This window comes from Ovis aries, chromosome 17 (assembly GCF_016772045.2).
Source record: "Ovis aries strain OAR_USU_Benz2616 breed Rambouillet chromosome 17, ARS-UI_Ramb_v3.0, whole genome shotgun sequence".
Taxonomy (NCBI): Eukaryota; Metazoa; Chordata; class Mammalia; order Artiodactyla; family Bovidae; genus Ovis; species Ovis aries.
Window position 1 is genome coordinate 44,148,695 of NC_056070.1, and position 22,591 is coordinate 44,171,285.

Genomic DNA, 22,591 nt, shown 5'->3' on the forward strand with positions numbered 1-22,591 from the left:
AGCCGGCTTGGCCCCTCTCTTTGTCTTTCGCTACCACGCGAGAGGCCACTGTGCGAGTGTCCGCGTGCTCGTGCGCGCTGTTCCCCGGCTAGGCTCCAGGCCGTCGGGAATCCCGCGGATCTGCCCGGGTCGCGCAAAGCCCGGGGGCGGGGCGGTCACTTGGGTCCCGGTCCCCGTCCGGCGCGTCCGTGGTCCGAGGCGTTTTTTGCAGGTTCCGGGGCTGGATCCCTGTGGAGCGGGCGGCGGGGGCTGAGAGGGCTCGCGGGGGCCGGGTTGGGGGTCGTGCCAGGGCTGCAAGTGGGCATCCGCATTTCGGCCTGGGTCTCAGTGGCTGGGTTGCGGTGGGCACCGGTGGGCTCTAGCGGTGGGGGGAGGCCCTTCCTCCGCTGCGGCCAGTGCTCAGAGCGCCTTGACGTTTCCTTCCAGACCGGCTCGTACAGGTGGTGTCTCCCACGCGCGTGCCCGGCCGCGCGCGACCTTAGGGACACACGGCCAGTCGTAGGGGCACCCTGGGAGTGTACGCGGGGCGACCCGATTATTCGCCTCCATCCCGGCTCCACCCAGCTTGCCTCCGCTTTTATCAGTAGGATTTTTTCCGAGGCGTCTCTACTAACAAAAAAGCCAAACAACTTTGACAGTTGCTAATGAGCTGAGGACAGCGTTGGCCTCAAGCCTTGTTTCTGACTTTGACCCACAACTGCCACTTGAATCAGTCAACTCACAATTTCTGAGTCTCAGGCTTTTCATCTGAAACCGAGGGAGTGGCAAGAAATGACCTTTTCTTCCCTAGCTTGGAAGCTTTTTGCAGTCATTAAAACACATTATTTTATTGGTTACTTATCGATTCATTACTGTTTGTTTCAGCCACATGGTGCTGGACTGAAACTACTTTGCTTGCCTGTTTTCTTGGGTTAAGGATTTTAAAATATGTTCACTGTCGTCAGTTTAGAGTGTATTGATAAACAGGTTCAAATGAAAATCATTCATGATCCAATCAACAGGAAATAGTCACTGCTACGCTAACATTTTGTACATCTTTTAGTCAATAAATGTGTGTATATTGTTAACAACCTAATTTGTTCCCTTTAAGAAAAAAAAAACAAAAAAATTGGAAATATGCTATATATCCTGCTTAAAGCCCTTACAATCTATCACAAATATGTTAAGTTGAAATATTTTGTCCCAAGTGGGGAGTTTGACCTTTCTGGGGGAGTTCTTTCAACTTGCCCCTGAGATCTTTTCTTTCTCTTCTTTTTCTCCTTAGTCTGCCTTGCTGCCATCGTCTCTGGACAGGGGACTGTATCGTGCGTGTACTGGGAACATAAACAGGGACTCCCAAGACATTTGCCCATCCCTCTTTCTACAGCTGTTGTGGGTCTTTGGTCACAGGCCCTGGGGTAGACTGCCTGGAACCAGTGGCCCCAATCTACCATTCGTGCATATATCATCTGTTTGGGGCACATGAACTTTTGTGCAGTATTACTTCTGTAATGAATGCTGAATACATCAAAAAAGACAGCATGGTGTATAGAACATCTGGCACATAGTTGTTTAGTTGCTACATTGTGTCTGACCCTTTTGGGACCACATGGACTGCAGGTGGGCAAGGCTTCTCTGTCCTCAAGATTTCCTAGGCAAGATTACTGGAGTGGGTTGCCATTTCCTTCTCTAGGGGATCTTCCCAACACAGGGATCCCACCTGTGTCTCCTGCATTGGCAGGCAAGTTCTTCACCACTGAGCCACCAGGGAAGCCTGGCACATGATAGGTGTGAGTAAATGTCACTTTTCAATGTTCTTTTTCCCTTGTAATTCCACAGGACTTGATGCTGAGTGGGAACTGTGGGATGATGATGAAGGTGCCCCTTCCTCCTGCAGGTGAACATGCGCATGTCATGGGGAGAACTGCAGTCCTATGCAGGAAACTGCTGAGGTAAAGTCAAACCCATGAAGTTAAAAGGGGTCAAATTTTATAGCAGAGGGGTAGGCTTCCATTTGCTAAAGGAACACATGGAAGTCAAGAGGAAGAGCACTCAGGGAGAGCTCTCTTAAGAGCCAACCTGCAAAAACATTTGTTTAAATTAAATGAAAATAAGGTCGAATCTATTGTGCTGAGCAATTAATATCAAATTTTTAAAAACTACCACACTGATGGCTTATCACACTTTTTCCACCTCAGATTCTTATACCTCATTTCAACACTTCTCTCTACTCTTGATAAATTTTTGCTGAAACCCAACTAAACTTTGCCAAGTAGTTTCTGACAAAGGAAATTTAAAGATCACATTGTGAATTTGGCTGTCTGCTTAATTTTTATTCCATGAAATAAAGTGAAAGTGTAACACAAAGGAAATGACCTATTTTTTTTACTAGAGGTGTATCTTCCTTGTCTGGGGTATGTGTGTATGTTTGTATTATGATTGACTTTTCTTGAACCACACAGAGGTTATTACATTTTTTAATGGTTAAATCTATTGGCTTTTAAGTAAAATTTTTTTACTTTTGCCTTTGTAGCATGTATAGGGACATTTTCTCCCAAATTACACTATCATGGTTTTCATTATTTTAAGTTCTGATTCCTCTGATAGTTGACCCTTGAAAAATAGGGGTATGAAATGCATGGGTCCACTTATATGCAGTGTTTTTGTGTGTTTTTTTTTTTTTTCCAATAAATACCACAGTACTGTATGATCAGAGGTTGGTTGAATCTGCAGATATGAACCTTGGATATAGAGGGCTGACTATAAAATTAATTATGTGAGGATTTTTGAATGCATGGGTGGTACGGTGGATTAGTGTCCCTAACCCTCAAGTTGTTCAAGGGTCAACTGTAGTTTGTTGTAATATATGAGATAGACATCTGGCTTTTTTTTCTTTCAAGTGTTAATCACTTCTCCTATTCATTAAGTAATCAGGTTTTACTTTGGGTGTGAAGTGCCACATTTATTGCATGAGAGATTTACATATTTGGGCTGTTATGCTTTATTTAGCTGTAAATCTTTTCTGGAGACAGTATGAAATACTTTTTTAAAATATAATTGTACAATATATGTTAATATTACATGGACCTATTTACACTCATTATCTTGTGTTTCCCAAAATGTCCAAAGCTGTTCCTGTACCTTTTTTTCTCCCAGGTGAACTTTAGAATTGCTTGTTAAAAAAAATTTTTTTGAGATTGTGATTGGAATTGACTAAAAATATAAATCATTCAGGGCTGAATTATGAAGTCTTTCTGTCCTAGAAAGACCAATTTGTGTGTGAGGAAGTCTATTTTTATAGTCCCCATTGGTGGGTTTAGTTTGCTTTAGCCTATGAACTGTATACATTTCTTGTCACGTATATTCTATGTTTTATGTATTTTTTTCTGATATGCGTAGATTTTTTTTCTACATTTTTATTTGTTTAAATAAGAAGGCTGTTGATATTACAGTACTATGTCTGTTGATCTGGAAAGATGGTTTGCATAGTGGGAAAAAAGCAAAAACAGTTTTTAAATGTGACCTTATATTTTTGTTAAAAATATCCAGATTGTTTATACCACCTCTTAAGAGTGGTTATGTTTGGTCACAAGAAAGAAATTTTTCTTATTTAGTTTATATACATTTATAAGTTTTGTCATCATATTTTACTTCTGTAATAATAATTATGTCTCTTTTTATCTTATGTGTGCCAGCTCCAGTTCTAAAATGAATATATTTTCACAATTTAGGGTATATAAAGGAATCATTTCTTGTGTAACTGGAAAGAACTTCAATATATATTTCTGAATTGATACCAAGGGCTGAATCACAGGAAGACATGAAAGGGAAGAGGTTGGTGTTTGAAGTGCTGCTTTAGTGTGACATAGGGATGAGCAGGCTGTTCTTCATTTGTGCTTCTGTGGAACTAAGGTGACAGAATGTGTACATGGAAATAAGAGCTAATTCTGGGATGTATGGTGAGTGTGTGAACATATGTGTACATGAATACGCACAAATAACTTTTTGATTTTGGAAGTAAATATCTTGAATGTAGGGCTTCCCATGGTTCAGTCATAAAAGAATCCACCTGCCAATTGAGGAGATGCAGGTTTGACCCCTGGGTCAGGAAGATCCCTGGAGAAGGAAATGGCAACCTACTCTAGTACTCTCGCCTGGGAAATCCAACGGACAGAGGAGCCTGGAGGGCTGTAGTCCATGGAGTTTGAAAAAGAGTCAGACACAACTAAGCAACTAAACGACAATAACCCTGAACATAGCAAAAGAGAGAAATAGCATTCATTTCTGATACTTAATAGTTGTGCAGTCATTGCCACACTCTAAGTTTCATTTTTTGTTCTATAAAATGGAGATTTTAATGCTTTTTTGTCAAATGCCTTTTGGGTTGTCTGTGAGGGTTGTTATAAAGTGCTTAGTATTTTGTCTTATATATTGAAAGCACTCAGATGTGAGAGCTATTGTTATTGCCAGGAACTAGTCACTTTCCCTTTAATATCTCATTTATTCCTCAGAATCCCCATGGCATTACATAGTGACTAAAGAGTAATTCTCCAGAAATATATACTCTCTATGCATCAAACAACATAACTTTAAGCATATAATCCAAACATCAACAGAAGTACAAGGAAAAACTGACCAATCTGTAATATTAGGAGAATTTAACATACTTCTTTTAGAAATTGATATGATTGGCAGACATAAATTAGGAATGTTATAGATTTTAAACCTTAGTTTCCTATTTGTTCTTACCCAAAGTCACAAAGCCAGGAAAAGGAAAAAGTTGATTAAAACTCAGATCTGTTTTAATACAAATCACATAAGCTTTCCAAAAGTCTATTTGTCTAACACAGAGCTGCCTTGTCCTTCCCAGCACCTGTTTCTCAATGTCCTCAGTGGACATTAACTGGATTTTAGGATTACTTCTGCTGAGTAATCTTTATCTGTGTGCAGAGACACAGACTTCTGCCATTCTTTTGTATCACATTCTATTTCTGTCCCTGGTAGCCCTGTGTCAGTTATACAGAAAACACACTCTGGCATTAGATGATTATGAATTCCTATTTCCTAGCAAGAAAGGAAGGTATTTTAGGTGCACTATGAATATACCAATTGAAGTGCATTGGTCCCCAGGTTCACAGATCCTGGTTCCCCACAAATAAGCCTGCTCGTGTGAGACAAGAAAGACATTCCCAGCAGAGAAATTCATTCCTGGTGTTAGAGACCTCACTCCAGAGCTTCAGGGTAGAAGCAGAGGCCACAGGACTGAACAAACCTCGGACTTGCTGATCATCTCACACAGGCTGCAGAAATGACCATGTTACAGGTGAGTTTGTGTTTATTCCTCATTATTTTTCCAGGGGATTAGAAGAGGTATGTAAGACTTGAGTGAAAAAGGAAACACAGGTGACAACTTGTGACAAGTGACAATGATCACTGCTTGTATTACATTGTTAAGAAGTCAGGGGAAGATACCCTCCGAATGGAAGACCCAAACTGGGACAAAATCAAAGCAGTGATGCAATAACTATAGGACCTTGAGAAGTTCTTATAGTTTCGATTTTTGTAAGCCTTAGTGTCCAACATAATTATTCAATGAGCTATAAACTTCTCAAATTCTCAACAAGTGTAATAAATATATGAATTGTATTATCCAAAGGAAAAAGCAAAGTTCTTCATGGAAAGTAAGTATTTATTGGTCATTCCTTGGGGAAGCCTTTAAATAAATGATATAGTGGTAATGTCCTCAGGGGAAACATTGTGATAAATACAAGAGTATTGTAGCCATTTTTCATGGTTTTCCACAGAATGTGACCCAAAGGTAGTATGCCAAAGCCGAACTTAATCACTGTAATTATTTATTTATTTGCCTCTTAAGTTGTGAAGCAGAATTCATATGGAGAAAAATTCATAAAATGTTAAAGTGCAGCTTAATGTGTTATCAAATGAATACCCATGAAACCACCACTTCATTTCAAGAAATTGAACATCCCCTCCCAATCACAGCTTCTTCCTGACAGAGAGAATCATGACTTTAGCTTCTGTAACCATTTCCTTGCTTGTCTGTTTAGTTTTACTGCTAAGCGTTTATTCACAAACACTGCAGTTGGTTTTGTCTGCTGTTTTCGCGCTCATTTGTGTTTTGCTTCTTTCACTGTCACTTTCATTTGTTTCTGAGATTCATTGCATTTGCAACCTCTTCAATGAAGGCAGCTGCTTCTTTTTTAAGAAATATACATTCCATTTCCTCAGTTTATTTTTTTCAAAGCTTTAAAAAAAAAGTTTATTTACTTGGCTGTGTCGGGTTTTAGTTGTGGCACGCAGGTTCTTCCTGCATCTTTTCAGGATCTTTCATTGCAGTGCACAGACTTTCTGGTTGTGACACATGGGCTCAGTAGTTGCAGTGTATGGCCTTAGGTACTCCACAGCATGTCGAGTCTTAGTTCTCAAACCAGGACTCAAACCTTGTCCCCTGCATTGCAAAGCAGATTCTTAATCACTGGACCATCAGGGAAGTCCCTGAAGGCAGCTCTTTAATATCATCAAATCCAGCCATTATCAAGTTTCCATTAGTCTCGTAAATTCATAAGTTGTCATTTGTTTGCATCAGACTCAAGTGAAGTTCATACAGTGCAGTTGATCTGTCTCTTAATTTTGGTAGTGCGTATTTTTTTCTATCCAAATCATTTGTTGAAGAGGCCAGGCCATTGATCTGTAGTTTCTCACTATCTGAAGGCTCTGAATAAGAGATGTGGTGGGTAATGCATCCCCATGGTGTTACTGGTGTGTTGTCACTTGTGTTTCCTGTAAATTGGTAGATTCAGAGATGTGCTGTCCAGTACTGAAGCCACTGGCCACATACGACTGAACTTAAGTTAATTCAGTTAAATCCCTTTGTCACGGTTGTTCCCTCTCAAGTGCTTAGTAGCCACAGATTGGACAGCCACGAACTGGGTAGAACAGGTAAAGAATGTTTCCATCATCATAGCAAGTTCCACACTGAGGTTTGATCAGGTTCAAGTGTAACTTCTTGGCAAGAATGCTTCAGAAGTTGTTGTGGTACTTCTTTCAGGAGGTGCACGATGCCCACAGGTCCCTCTTTGTCTTGCTATGGCTTTAAATGATCACTGCTTGTATGGATCATTTCATTAGGAGCTGCAGAATGATAACATCCTCCTTGTAACATTTTTTCTTATTTACTAACTAGAATGCTGTTCTCTAGTACCACAAAATACATCAAGGCTCAGTTTGTACATCTGCCCTACAATTAGTAGGTTAAAATTTAGTCATCGTAAAATTTTGTTATAATTTTAAAAGTATGGCCAAAACATGGAAATATACTAGATTTCTGCATATTGGCTTGGTATTCAGGAACTTCATAAGCCCATTTAAACTAACTAATAATTTTTCTTTAGATTTGGTTAGATTTCCATGTTTATAAAAATACCAGCAATACTTTTTTTTAATAAAAAGAAATTCCACTGACTTCCTAGTTTGCTAAGACTTTCTATAACAAATAAATGTTGATTATTTTTCAATTTTTGGTGTGTTGTTTCATCTGTTTGTTCTTTTTCATACTTTTATATTCTGCCTTATGAAATCTAGTCCTTCTTTTTGAAAAACATAAATGTGCTTTTTTAAAGCTGTTAGATTTTTCTGTTATCTGTAGCTCTTGTGATGTAGATTCTTCCACTTACAGATATGTTTTATCTGTATCTACTGAGGTGATAATATGTTTTTCCTTAATCTATTAATATAGTAAATATCAATGATTTTTTTTTAAAGTATTAAATCAACCTTGAATTTTGGGGATAAACTCCAGCTTATTTTTGATATATTTTCTTCTTTATATTTTATTCAGTATAGTAGCTTGATGATATTGCTTAGGATTTTTACATCAGTGTTCATGTGTAACTTGGCCTTTGCTTTTCCCTTCTTGCGGTATCCCTATTGAGTTTTGTTATCAAGATCATGCAAGTGTCAAAAAGTTTATCAAAAGTTGCTTCCATGTTATATAAGAGTTTAATAAAATTGAAATTATTTCAGCATTAAATGTTTATAAAATTAACTGGTAAAGCCATTTTTTGTGAGATTTAAACTCAGGAGACCAGTTTTCCACATGGCCAATGCATGATTTGTAAAATCATTAATGAGTAAATGATCCATTTAAGAAGCAAGATAAAACAATAGATTTTAATGTGACGGTGTGAGAAGTTCACATCTTTAATGTAGAATGAAGATTCTACATTGCAGCTCATTTTTGTGAGACCAGTTGATTAGTTTTGATGTGATATCAAAGAATGTCCACAATGAACTAATTCTAATTGTTGTAGGGTCTTTTGGATTTTCTTTATGCAATCATGACATCTGTGACAGTTTTACATGTTGTTTTCAATATTTATACTTGTTCCTCGCATTGTATTGTTATGACCTCCTGCAGTACTTTGTGGACTAGAGGTGGCATTAGGAACACCCTTGTCTCATTAGGAACACCCAGGCCTGCACTGTACATTACATAGCACATCACAGACGCTCACCTCTGACACCAGCCACCTGGAGTTAGCACAGACTCTGCAGGGTGAGAGCATCATCCCCAACAAGAGTGCCTTCACTTTAGTTGATAGCTGTAAGTTCGAGAGTCCTCAAGCCACACACAACACTTCTGTCCAACTGGCTGCAAATTTGGGGGGGTTCCTATGACCCCCTCAGGTTCAATGGAACAGTTCACAAAACTTAGGAAAGTGCTATACCTAAAACTAGTTTTATTACAAAGGACACAAGTTAGGACCAGCCAAATGAAGAGACACAGAGTGAGGTCTGGCAGTGTCCCAAACAGAGCTGCTGTGCCCTCTCCCCGTGGAATCAGGATACATCATCCTCCTGGCGTGTGTCTGCTTACCAGCCAGAAAGCTAACCTGAGGCAGAAATATCCAGAGTTTTTATTGCGTGTCCACTATGTAGGTGTGATTGATTAAATCCCTGGCCATTTGATGGAACTCAGCCTCCAGTCCTGTCTGCTCCGTGGAAGTTGGACTGATAGCATCTCTCTGAAAGCCGCAATCCTCCAATCCAATGGTTGGTTCTTCCAGCATGGCCAGTGCTCACCTGGAGACTCCAGCAGCCCACCATGAGTTACTTTGTTCCATATACTCAGGAGGGACCCACCACTAATAGCACAGAAACCTGCCATCCCCAAAAACGGCACAAAAACCAGTTATATAACCTATAGCCATTAGCTTCACATACTGTTTAATTAAAATTAAGTAAAATAGAAAAGTCAGATTCTAGTCACCTTTGACATATTCAGTAGACACTGGTGACTGCCAGTGACTATATTGGATGATATAGATATGAGCATTTCAGTCATCACAAGAAATTCTATCGGACAGTGCTATTCTAGTCCTTAGAGACCAAACACTCAGTGTTGTACCATTAAGTATGAACCTAGATAGCGTATTGAAAAGCAGAGACATTACTTTGCCAACAAAGGTCCATCTAGTCAAGGCTATGGTTTTTCCTGTGGTCATGTATGGATGTGAGAATTGGACTGTGAAGAAAGCTGAGTGCCAAAGAATTGATGCTTTTGAGCTGTGGTGTTGGAGAAGACTCTTGAGAGTCCCTTGGACTGCAAGGAGATCCAACTAGTCCATTCTGAAGGAGATCAGCCCTGGGATTTCTTTGGAGGGAATGATGCTGAAGCTGAAACTCCAGTACTTTGGCCACCTCATGTGAAGAGTTGACTCATTGGAAAAGTCTCTAATGGGGGCAGGAGGAGAAGGGGACGACAGAGGATGAGATGGCTAGATGGCATCACTGACTCGATGGACGTGAGTCTGAGTGAATTCCGGGAGTTGGTGATGGACAAGGAGGCCTGGCGTGCTGCCATCATGGGGTCGCAAAAAGTCAGACACGACTGAGCGACTGAACTAAACTGAACTGATGATGCTAGCTGTACATATTTTATAGATTATGATTATCAGATTAAATTTCCTTCTATTTCTAGTTTGTTGATAGTATTTTACAATGAACAGATTTTCACAATATGCCTTTTCTGCATTTTGAAATGATAATGGCTTTTCTCCTTTATTCTGTTAATATAATAGTGATTTTCAGAATCAGTATCTTACATAACTGAAAGAAACTTCATTTGGTCAGGCCACATTATACTTTTTATGCATGTGTGTGTGTTAATTGCTCAGTCGCGTCCAACTCTTTGCAACCCCATGGACGGTAGCCCTCCAGGCTCCTCTGTCCATGGGATTCTTCAGGCAAGAATGCTGAAGTGGATAGCCATTCCCTTCTCCAGGAGGTCTTCCCAACCCAAGAATCAGACCCAGGTCTCTTGCGTTGCAGGCAGATTTTTTACCATCTGAGCCACCAGGGAAGCCCCTTTTCTGCATGGCTAAATTCAATTTGCTAACACTTTGTTAGGAATTTTGATTCTCTAAGAGCTTGTAATGTTCTTTTGTTGTGTTCATGTCTCATTTGGGATTAGAGGTCTGCTGGCCTTACAAAATGAATTAAGAAGTTTGTACTGTTTATTCTCTGAAAGAATTTATATGAGATCATTTTATTTATTCCTTGAATGTTGGGAAGGATTCACCTCTGAAGCCATCTAAAACTTGTGGTTTTTTTGAAGGAAGGTTTTTAATTGTGAGGGTCAATTCCTGTAATAGTTAAAGGACTAATTCAGACCTTCTTTCTTCTGTCACTTTTGAGTACATTGTCTTTCAAGAAATATATCTATTTTATCTAAGTTGCCATGTATGTTGACATAAATTAATATTATCTTTTTAACACCATTATTGAACTATGTCAGTAGGATCCACTGACATCACTGACAAGTGTATAATTCAGTAATTTTTTTAGCAACTTTATATTATATAACCATCATCACAATCCAGTATTAGAAGGGTTCTATCATCCCAAGAGAATCTTTGTGACATTTGCAGTCGGTTTCTCCTCCCATCCCCGGCCTGAGGCAACCACTAATTTGCCTGCTGTCTATACAGGTTTTCCCTTTGGAAATATCATATAAATTGATTTTTATGAAAGCATAATCTTTTGTTTCTAGCTTCTTTCAATTAGCATAGTATTTTTGAGGTCCATCTATGTTTTAGTATATGTCAGAAACACATTCTTATTGTTGAATAGTATTCCATTGTATTGAATATATCATTTTTTATTTATCTATTCACCACTTGATGGACACTTGGAATATTTATACTTTTTGGTATATTTGTTATATAAATAAATTTTTATAAGTAGTACTAATATGAACAATCACTTATAAGTATTTTATTAAAGTATAGGTGATTTTACAATGTTGTGTTACTTTCAGGTTATAGCGTTTATATGTATATGCATATATATATATATTCTTTTTCAGATTCTTTTTCATTATAGGGTATTATAGATACTGAATATAGCTCCCTGTGCAGGTCCTTATTGGTTATCAATGGGATTTTATATATAGTAGTGTGTATATGTTAATCCCAAACTTCTAATTTATCCCTTCACATTTCCCTCCTTACCCTTTTAGTAGCCATAAGTTTGTTTTCTATATTTGTGAGTTTGTTTCTGTTTAATAAATAAGTTCATTTGTATTACTTTTTTAGATTCCACTTATAAGTGATATATAATATTTGTCCTTCTCTATCTGACTTACTTCTCAGCATGATAATCTCTAGGTCCATCCATGTTGCTGCAAATGGCATGATTTCATTCTTTTTTATGACTGGTATTCCACTGTGTATATATACCATATCTTTATCCATTTTTCCGTGGACACTGAGATCACTTCTATGTCTTGGCTATTGTAAATAGTGCTGCTGTGAACTTAAGAGGCACATGTATCTTTGCAAGTAAGAGTTTTAATCTTTTCTGGATATATGCCCAGGAGTGAGATTGCCAAGTCTGTGGTAACTCTATAATTAGTTTCTTAAGGAGCCTCCATACTGTTTTCCAGAGTGACTACACAAATTTACATTCCAACCAACAGTGTAGGAGGGTTCCATTTGATCCATGCCCTCTCCAGCATTTATTATTTTTAGACTTTTTGATGATGGCCATTCTGTCTGCTGTGAGGTGATACCTTATTGTAGTTTTGATTTGCACTTTTTTAATAATTAGTGATGGTGCACATCTTTTCATGTGCTTTTGGACCATCTATATGTCTTCTTTGGAAAAATGTCTACTAATGTCTTCTGCCCCATTTTTTGATGGAATTGTTTGTTTTTTTGATATTGAGCTTTATGAGCTGTTTGTATATTTTGGAAACTAAGACCTTGTCAGCCACATCATTTGCAAATATTTTCTTCCATTCTGTAGGTTGTCTTTAAATGTTGTTTCTGGTTTCCTTTGCTGTGCAAAAGATTTTATGTTTAATTAGATCCAATTTGTTCATTTTTGCTTTATTTCCATTACTCTAGGAGACAGATCCAAAAAATTATTTTTGAGATTTATATCAAAAAGTATTCTCCCTGTGTTTTCCTCAAGGAGTTTTATAGTATCCAGTCTCACATTTAGATCTTTAATCCATTTTGAGTGTATTTTCATATGTGGTGTTAGAGAAGGTTCTACTTTCATTCATTTATGTGTAACTGCCCAGTTTTCTTAGCACTGCATATTGATAAGATTATCTTTTCTTTGTTGTATGTTTTCCCCTACTTTGTTGTAGATTAATTGACCCTAGTGTGTGGGTATGTTTCTAGGCTTTCTATCTAGTTTCATTGATGTATATGTCTGCTTTTGTGCCAGTACCATAATGTTTTGATTACTGTACCTTTGTAGTATAGTCTGAAGTCAGAGGGTGTGATTCATCCAGCTCTATTAAAGATTCTTTACTGATTATTTGGGATCTTTTATCTTTCTATACATATTTTAATACTATTTGTTCTATTAATAGTTCTGTGAAAAAAATGCCCTAATTTCATAGGGGTTACATTGAATCTGTAGATTGTCTTGAGTATTATGGTCATTTTAACAATATTGATTCTTCCAATGCAAGAACATAGTGTATCTTTCCATCTATTTGTATCACCTTTTTTTTTCATCAGCATCTTGTAGTTTTCAGAGCACAGGTCTTTTGCCTCCTTAGATCAGTTTATTTCTAGATATTTTATTCTTTTTGATGCAGTGGTAAATGGGATTGTTTCCTTAATTTCTCTTTCTGATATTTCATTATTCAGTTCAGTTCAGTTCAGTCGCTCAGTTGTGTCCGACTCTTTGCAACCCCATGAATCGCAGCACGCCAGGCCTCCCTGTCCATCACCATCTCCCGGAGTTCACTCAGACTCACGTCCATCGAGTCCGTGATGCCATCCAGCCATCTCATCCTCAGTCGTCCCTTCTTCTCTTGCCCCCAATCCCTCCCAGCATCAGAGTCTTTTCCAATGAGTCAACTCCTCGCATGAGGTGGTCAAAGTACTGGAGCTTCAGCTTTAGCATCATTCCTTCCAAAGAAATCCCAGGGTTGATCTCCTTCAGAATGGACTGGTTGGATCTCCTTGCAGTCCAAGGGACCCTCAAGAGTCTTCTCCAGCACCACAGTTCAAAAGCAACAATTCTTCGGCGCTCAGCCTTCTTCACAGTCCAACTCTCACATCCATACAGGACCACTGGAAAAACCATAGCCTTGACTAGACGGACCTTTGTTGGCAAAGTAATGTCTCTGCTTTTGAATATACTATCTAGGTTGGTCATAACTTTTCTTCCAAGGGGTAAGCGTCTTTTAATTTCATGGCTGCAGTCACCATCTGCAGTGATTTTGGAGCCCAAAAAAATAAAGTCTGACACTGTTTCCACTGTTTCTGCATCTATTTCCCATGAAGTGATGGGACCGGATGCCATGATCTTCGTTTTCTGAATGTTGAACTTTAAGCCAACTTTTTCACTCTCCTCTTTCACTTTCATCAAGAGGCTTTTAGCTTCTCTTCACTTTCTGCCATAAGGGTGGTGTCATCTGCATATCTAAGGTTATTGATATTTCTCCCAACAATCTTGATTCCACCTTGTGTTTCTTCCAGTCCAGCATTTCTCATGATGTACTCTGCATAGAAGTTAAATAAGCAGGGTGACAATATACAGCCTTGACATACTCCTTTTCCTATTTGGAACCAGTCTGTTGTTCCATGTCCAGTTCTAACTGTTGCTTCCTGACCTGCATACAGATTTCTCAAGAAGCAGGTCAGGTGGTCTGGTATTCCCATCTCTTTCAGAATTTTCCACAGTTTATTATGATCCACACAGTCAAAGGCTTCGGCATAGTCAATAAAGCAGAAATAGATGTTTTCTGGAACTCTCTTGCTTTTTCCATGATCCAGTGGATGTTGGCAATTTGATCTCTGGTTCCTCTACCTTTTCTAAAACCAGCTTGAACATCAGGGAGTTCATGGTTCACATATTGCTGAAGCCTGGCTTGGAGAATTTTGAGCATTACTTCACTAGCATGTGAGATGAGTGCAATTGTGTGGTAGTTTGAGCATACTTTGGCATTGCCTTTGTTTGGCATTGGAATGAAAACTGACCTTTTCCAGTCCTGTGGCCACTGCTGAGTTTTCCCAATTTGCTGGCATATTGAGTGCAGCACTTTCACAGCATCATCTTTCAGGATTTGAAACAGCTCAACTGGAATTCCATCACCTCCACTAGCTTTGTTTGTAGTGATGCTTTCTAAGGCCCACTTGACTTCACATTCCAAGATGTCTGGCTCTAGATTAGTGATCACATCATCATGATTATCTGGGTCCTGAAGATCTTTTTTGTACAGTTCTTCTGTGTATTCTTGCGTATATAGAAATGCAATGGATTTTGGTGTATTTATTTTGTATCCTGAAACTCTACCAAATTTATTGATGAGTTCTAGTAGTTTTCTGGTGGCATCTTTAGGACTCTCTGTGTATAGTATCAGGGACTTCCCCAGTGGCTCCGCAGTGAAGAATCTGCCTGCACTGCAGGAGACTTGGCAGTAGACAAGGGTTTAGTCCCTGGGTTGGGAAGATACCCTGGAGAAGGAAATGGCAACCCACTCCAGTATTCTTGGCTGGGAAATCCCAGGGGGTCCCAGACAGAGGAGCTTAGTGGGCTATAGTCCATGGGGTTGCAAGTGAGTCAGATATGACTGAGCAACTAAACAACAATGTATAGTATTATATCTTCTGAAAACTGATAATTTTACTTCTTCTTTTCAGATTTGGACTCCTTTTATTTCTTTTTCTTCTCTGATTGCCATGGCTAGGACTTCCAAAACTGTTGAATAAAAGTGGCAAGAGTGGGCATCTTTGTCTTGTTCCTGATCTTAGAAGGGATACTTTCAGCTTTTCACCATGGAATATGATGGTAGCTGTGTGTTTGTCATATATGGCCTTTATTGTGTTGAGGTATGTTTCCCCTATGCTTACTTTTTGGAGTTTTTATCATAAATGGGTGTTAAATTTTGTCAAAAGCCTTTTTTGCATCTATTGAGATGATTATATGGTTTTTATTCTATTGTTTGTTAATGTGGTATATCATGTTGATTGATTTGCAGATACTGAAAAATCCTTCTCTCCCTGAGTTAAACTCCTTTTGATCATGGTGTATGATCCATCCTTTTACTATATTGTTGGATTCACATTGCTAGTATTTTTATGAGGATTTTTGCATCTATGTTTATCAGTGATATCAGCCTGTAATTCTCTTTATTTGTGTGTGATACCTTTGTCTGGTTTAGGTATCAGGGTGATGATGGCCTCATAGAATGAGTTTGGAAGTGTTCATCTGCAAGTTTTGGAATAGTTTCATAAGGATAGGTATTAACTCTTTAAATGTTTGGTAGAATTCACCTGTGAAGTCATCTGCTTCTGGACTTTTATTGTTGGTAGTTTTTAAATTACTAATTCAATCTCATTACTGGTAATTGATCTGTTCATATCTTCTATTTCTTTCTGGTTCAGTCTTAAGAGATTATACTTTGCTAAGAATTTTTCCATTTCTTCCAGTTCAGTTCAGTCACTCAGTCGTGTCTGACTCTTTGCATCCCCATGGACTGCGGCACGCCAGGTTTCCCTGTCCATCACCAATTCCTGCAACTTGCTCAAACTCAAGTCCATCAAGTTGGTAATGCCATCCAACCATCACATCCTCTGTTGTCCCCTTTTCCACCTGCCTTCAATCTTTCCAGCATCAGGCTCTTTTCTAATGTCAGTTCTTTGCATCAGGTGGCCGAAGTACTGAGCTTCAGCTTCAGCATCAGTCCTTCCAATGAATATTCGGGACTGACTTCCTTTAGGATTGACTGGCTTGATTTCCTTGCAGTCCAAGGGACACTCATGAGTCTTCTCCAACATCACAGTTCAAAAGCATCAATTCTTTGGTGCTCAGCTTTCTTTATAGTCCAACTCTCACATCTATAGATGATTACTGGAAAAACCGTAGCTTTGACTAGATGGACCTTTGTTGGAAAAGTAATGTCTCTGCTTTTTAATGTGCTGTCTAGCTTGGTCATTGCTTTTCTTGAAAAGATGCTTTTCAAGGAACAAGCATCTTTTAATTTCATGGCTGCAGTCACTATCTGCAGTGATTTTGGAGACCCCCAAAATAAAGTCTGTCACTCTTTCCATTGTTTCCCCATCTATTTGCCATGAAGTGATGGGGCCAGATGCCATGATCCTGGTTTTCTGAATGTTGAGTTTTAAGCCAACTTGTTCACTCTCCTCGTTCACTTTTATCAAGAGGCTGTTTAGTTCCTGTCAACTTTCTGCCATAAGGGTGGTATCATCTGCATACCTGAGGTTATTGATATTTCTCCTGGCAATCTTGATTCCAGCTTGTGCTTCATCCAGCCCAGCATTTCACATGATGTGCTCTGCATATAAGTTAAATAAGCGGAGTGACAATATACAGCCTTGACATACTCCTTTCCCAATTTGGAACCAGTCTATTGTTCCATGTCCGGTTCTAACTGTTGGTTCTTGACCTGCATACAGATTTCTCAGGATGCAGATAAGGTGGTCTGGTATTCCCATCTCTTGAAGAATTTTGCACAGTTTGTTGTGATCTACACAGTCAAAGGCTTTGGAATAGTCAGTAAAGCAAAAGTAGATGTTTTTCTGGAACTCTCTTGTTTTTTCCATGATCCAGCGGATGTTGGCAATTTGATCTCTGGCTCCTCTGCCTTTTCTAAATCCAGCTTGAACATTTTGAATTTTACAGTTCACGTACTGTTGAAGCCTGGCTTGGAGAATTTTGACCATTACTTTGCTAGCGTGTGAGATGAGTGCAATTGTGCAGTAGTTTGGGCATTCTTTGGCATTGCTCTTTTTGGGGATTGGAATGAAAACTGACCTTTTCCAGTCCTGTGGCCACTGCTGAGTTTTCCAAATTTGCTGGCATATTGAGTGTAGCACTTTCACAGCATCATCTTTCAGGATTTGAAATACATCAACTGGAATTCCATCACCTCCCCTAGCTTTGTTTGTAGAGATGCTTCCTAAGGACCGCTTGACTTCACATTTCAGGATGTCTGGCTCTTTGTGAGTGATCACACCATCATGTTTATCTGGGTCAGGAAGATGTTTTTTATATGGTTCTTCTGTATGTTCTTGCCACCTCTTCTTAATATCTTCTGTTTCTATTAGGTCCATACCATTTCTGTCCTTTATTGAGCCCATCTTTCCATGAAATGTTCCCTTGGTATCTCTAATTTTCTTGAAAAGATCTCCAGTCTTTCCCATTCCATCGTTTTCCTCTATTTCTTTGCACTGATCACTGAGGAAGGCTTTCTTATCTCTCCTTGCTATTCTTTAGAACTCTGCATTCAGATGGGTATATCTTTTCTTTTCTCCTTTGCCTTTCACTTCTCTTCTTTTCTCAGCTATTTGTAAGGCTTTCTCAGACAACCATCTTGCCTTTTTTATGTCTTTTTCTTGCATTTCTTCCAAGTTGACCATTTTATTGGTATATAGTTACTTGTAGTGGTCTCTTATGAGCCTTTCTATTTCTGTAGTGTTGGTTGTAACTTCATTTCTGAGTTTATTGATTTGGGCCCTCTCCCTTTTTTCCTGATGAGTCTGGCTAAAGGTTTGTCAGTTTTGTCTCTTCAAAAAACCAATTTTTAGTTTCACTGATCTTTTCCTTTTTTGTTTTTTCTTCCCTTATCCCTATTTCAGTTATTTCTCTTCTGATCTGTATGATTTCTTTCTACTAACTTTGGATTTTGTTTTTCTTTCTTTAGTTGCTTCACATGTAAGGTTGGCTAGTTTATTTGAGATTTTTCTTGTTTTCTGAAGTAAGCTTGTATCACTATAAACTTCTCTCTTAGAACTGTTTTTGCTGCATCCCGTAGGTTTGGGGTCATCATGTTTTTATTTTCATTTGTCTCTAGGTTTTTTTTTTTCCTCCTTGATTTGTTCAGTGGTCCATTGAATCACTGGCATATTACAGCTTCCATGTGCTTGTGTTTTTTGCAGTTTTTTTTTTCCTTGCAGTTGATTTCTAACCTCAACCACGTTGTGGTTGCAAAAGATGCTTGATATGATTTCAGTTTTCTTAAAATTATGCAGGCTTGTTTTGCAGTGATCTGGAGAATGTTCCATATGCTTTTGAAAAGATTGTATATTCTGCTGGTCTTGAGTGTAATGTTCTCTATGTTTATATTAACCAGTTTAGTCTAATACGTTTTTTAAGGCCAGTGTTTCCTTACTGATTCTTTAGTCTACATGATCTGTCCATTGATGTAAGTGAAGTGTTAAAGTCCCCTATTTTATGTGTTTGTGTGTGGGTGTAATATATAAAACCAGTGGCCCAGCGGTAAAGAATCCACATGCAATGCAGGAGACACAGGAGATGGCAAGTTCAAACCCTAGATCAGGAAGATCCTCTGGAGAACGAAATGGCAACCCACTCCAGTATTCTTGTCTAAAGAATCCAGTGAACAGAGGAGCATGGTGGGCTACAGTCCATAGGGTTGCAAAGAGTTGGATATGACTGAAGTGACTGAACACAGCAGCACAGCACATTATTGTGTTACTGTCAGTTTCTCCCTTTATGTCTGTTAACATTTGCATTATACATTGAGGTGCTATGTTAGGTGCATATGTATTTATAATTATTATATCTTCTTCTTGGATTGATCCCTTAATCATTATATAGTGTCCTCTTTTGTCTTGTAACAGAGAAGTTCTGGATTTGTTTCTGTAGGTCTCCTTTTTCCTGTCTTTTGTTCTCTTCTCTTGTGATTAGATGACTCTCTTTAATGTTAGGCTTGTATCCCTTTTTCTTTTCTAGTATGTATATCTATTATTACAGATGTTTTGATTTGTGGTTACCATGAGGTCTTTGTATAGCAATCTGTATATATAAGTGATTACTTTAAGTTGCTCATCTTTTAATTTCAAATGCATTTTTAAAAGCCTGCATTTATGTTCTCCTCCCCTCACAATTACTGTTGTTACCATATTTTACATCTATTTTATGATCCCTTAACTGCTTATTGATAAATGATTTACCAGCTTTGTCTTTTAACCTTCTCACCAGCTTTGTGTGTGGATTACCAGGTTTACTGTGTGTTTGCCTTTACTGGTGGACTTTCTTGTTTCTTAATTTTCTTTTTCACCTTGAGACATTCCTTTGTCATTTGTTGTAAAGCTGGTTTGGTGGTGCTAAATTCTTTTAGGTTTTCTTTAGTCTGTAAAGTGTTTGATTTCTGTCAAATCTGAACAAGATTGCTTGGTAGGCAGAGTATTCTTGATTGTAGGTTTTTCCCTTTCATCACTCTCAAAGTGTGTGATGTGCTGTTTACAGTCAGGTTTCTTATTTTCTGGTGGTATTGTGAATTTTTGAAAGAGTATGTTTGTGCTTTCTTGTCATCTTAGGAGACTTTGGGACAGAAATCCATCTTGATTTAAAATCCAGATACCACGACTTCCCTAGTGGTCCATTGGTTAAGAATCTGCCTGCTAATGTAGGAGACGGGGGTTCGATCCCCGGTCTGGGAAGATTCCTCATGCCACGGGGTAACTGAGCCCATGCACCACAACTACAGAGCCTACACTCCAGAGCCTGTGAGCTGCAACTACTTAAGCCTGCTTGCTCTAGAGTCTGCATGCGACAACTACCAAAAGCCCATGTGCCCTAGAGCCTGTGCTTTGCAACAGAAGAAGCCACCACACTGAGCCGCCTGTGCACTGTAGCAAGAGAAAGGCCACACACAGCAACAAAGATCTAGAGCAGTCAAAAATAAAAATAAATAAATAAAATTAATTTTTTTAATATCTGAATATCTTTCTGCAATGTAAATTAGGTTATATCACTTCCATCCTGTAAAATCTCTAATGGCTAATTGTCAGCAGTGAGAAGGTGTGGTAACCACATCTGCCTTGCTCCCACTGTGGCCTGCAGTCCAGTCACTACAGGTACCCTGGGACCTTGTCTGACTGAACTGTTTATACTGTGTTACCCTAGCAGTTTGGGTCCCCATTTTGGACCTGATGTCACTCAGAATGCTTTTGCATCCCCTTTTCTATGGAAACCACTACTAATTTCCTAAAACTTTATTTCATGTATCACATCTTCAGTAGAGACTGATATGACCATAGATGGAGTGCTAGGCTCCCTCTCTGACCCATGTCATGCCCTCACTGGACTTTCTGCCTTAACTCTTAAAGCAACTTGCTTTATTTATAAGTGTACACATTTGTATATGTCTACAACCTAAGAAGTTTTTGAGGATATTGTTTTATTATCTTTCTTTTGTTGCTGCCTCTTCTGGTGCCAAATTTGACATTCAGTGAAAACTTTGTTAGTGGTTTGGAAAATTTAAACTCATGTATTTCAGTTCTCATGTAAATGAGAGGATGAAAGAATGCATAATTGCCTTTTATCCCACAAAACAGAGTGCAAAAGTTGGGACCCAATAGACATTCTGTAACTTACCATGATAAAAATGATGTGTTTAAGCTCTGATACTTGTTTCCTATATCACCTAGTGATTTCTGCTTCTGATTCACTAGGACTGTGCTCTTACAGGGGTCATTCTCATTTGAAGATTTATCTGTGGACTTCACCCAGAAGGAATGGCAGCTACTGGACCCCCATCAGAAGGACTTATACAAGGATGTCATGTTGGAGAATTATAGCAGTCTCGTGTCCCTAGGTAAGAAAAGCTACCCAGGACTTCCCTGACAGTCCAGCAGTTAGAACTCTGTACTTCTACTTCAGGGGGGCCTGGGTTCAATCCCTGGTCAGGGAACTACGATCCTGAGAGCTTTGTAGCATAGACAAAAAAAGAAAAACTTCCCAGAAGATCTCATATTGTGTCTAGTACCTTGCTTGTTCTTTTTTAGTTTCTGAGAGTTCTGGGACTTGCAAATTTTTTAATGATTTTGGACCTAAATTTTAGAAATCAAAGTTCTTGGACTATGACAGTCCCAGGAAAAGTATTTGAACCTCACCTTCCAATAATGAAGTCTTAATTTCATTGTGCCACCTCTGAAGTTAATAGCAATAGTGGTAGTGAGGCTCCTGAGGCTTTACCAACAAAGGTCCATATTGTCAAAGCTATGGTTTTTCTAGTTGTCATATATGGATGTGAGTGAGAGTTGGACCATAAAGAAGGCTGAGTGTTGAAGAATTGATGCTTTTGAACTGTGGTATTGGAGAAGACTCTTGAGAGTCACTTGAACTGCAAGAGGATCAAACTAGTCAATCCTAAAGGAAATCAGTCCTGAATATTCACTGGAAGGACTGATGCTGAAACTGAAGCTCCAATACTTTGGCCACCTAATATGAAGAGCAAACTCATTAGAAAAGACCCTGATGCTGGGAAAGATTGAATATGGTTGGATGGCATCACTGATTCAGTGGACATGAGTTTGAGCAAGCTCTGAGAGATGGCAAAGGACAGGGAAGCCTGGCATACTGCAGTCCATGGGGTCGCAAATAGTCGGACACGACTGAGTGACTGAACAGCAACAAAGCTCCTGAGGCATGTAATTTACCGAATTTCACATATTGTTCTTATATTGACTCAATTGTAAGAGTAATCCTGTGTGGCAGGTGTGCTGCACTATTTTTTTTTTTTTCTTCTAGTGAGGAAATTGAAACAAAGAAAAGAGTTAAGTATTTTTCCCAAGGCCTGACAGCTAGGAAATGAAAGAGCCTGGATTTGAACCAGGGCAGACCAACTACAGAGCCTCTGAAAGGTTTATGGTTTTGGACTTGAGTTATAGAAGTCAAAGATTCTTAGACCATATTATCCACTGGGGAGACTGTTACCATTCCTCTGAGGATTGTTTACTTTGTTGGTATTCATGTGGGTGGCTTCACTGGGTCAGCTAATTCCAAACCTTGCTTCTTCTTCAGAGGCCTCAAAGGCCATGCAGTAGGGGCCAAGGTTTTTGTGATTTTCCCTGAACAGGTTATGAAGTTATGAAACCTGGTGTCATCCTTAAGTTGGAGCAAGGAGAAGAGCCATGGACAGGAGATGGAGAAATTCCAAGTTCAGACTCGTTAGGTGAGTGTATGAAGACCAGACAGAGGAGAGAAGGTGGAAGTCATTCTCAGCTGGTGGTGCTTGGCATCCTTGAAATGTGCCTTAGAGGGCTCTTTTCAAAATCTCAAACCTTTAATCGTGATT

At 39.0% G+C, this 22,591-nt stretch overlaps 1 protein-coding gene across 6 annotated transcripts in view; it reads left to right on the plus strand.

Annotated features, from left to right (window-relative positions):
* ZNF84 (zinc finger protein 84) overlaps positions 1–22,591 on the plus strand; it is a 29,970-nt gene continuing 7,379 nt past the window's right edge. The window contains exons 1-6 of one of the 6 annotated variants that reach the window (XM_027956344.2): positions 1–211; positions 1,819–1,931; positions 3,711–3,813; positions 5,110–5,302; positions 20,983–21,109; positions 22,373–22,468. In XM_027956344.2, the coding sequence (XP_027812145.1) occupies positions 5,288–5,302; positions 20,983–21,109; positions 22,373–22,468 (238 nt within the window). In that variant the 5' untranslated portion in view covers positions 1–211; positions 1,819–1,931; positions 3,711–3,813; positions 5,110–5,287. Of the gene's footprint in view, positions 1,932–3,710; positions 5,303–15,167; positions 15,357–20,966; positions 21,110–22,372; positions 22,469–22,591 lie in introns of those variants that run through there. The other 5 variants (XM_060400691.1, XM_042234430.2, XM_060400690.1 and 2 more) reach the window with 5 other exon arrangements.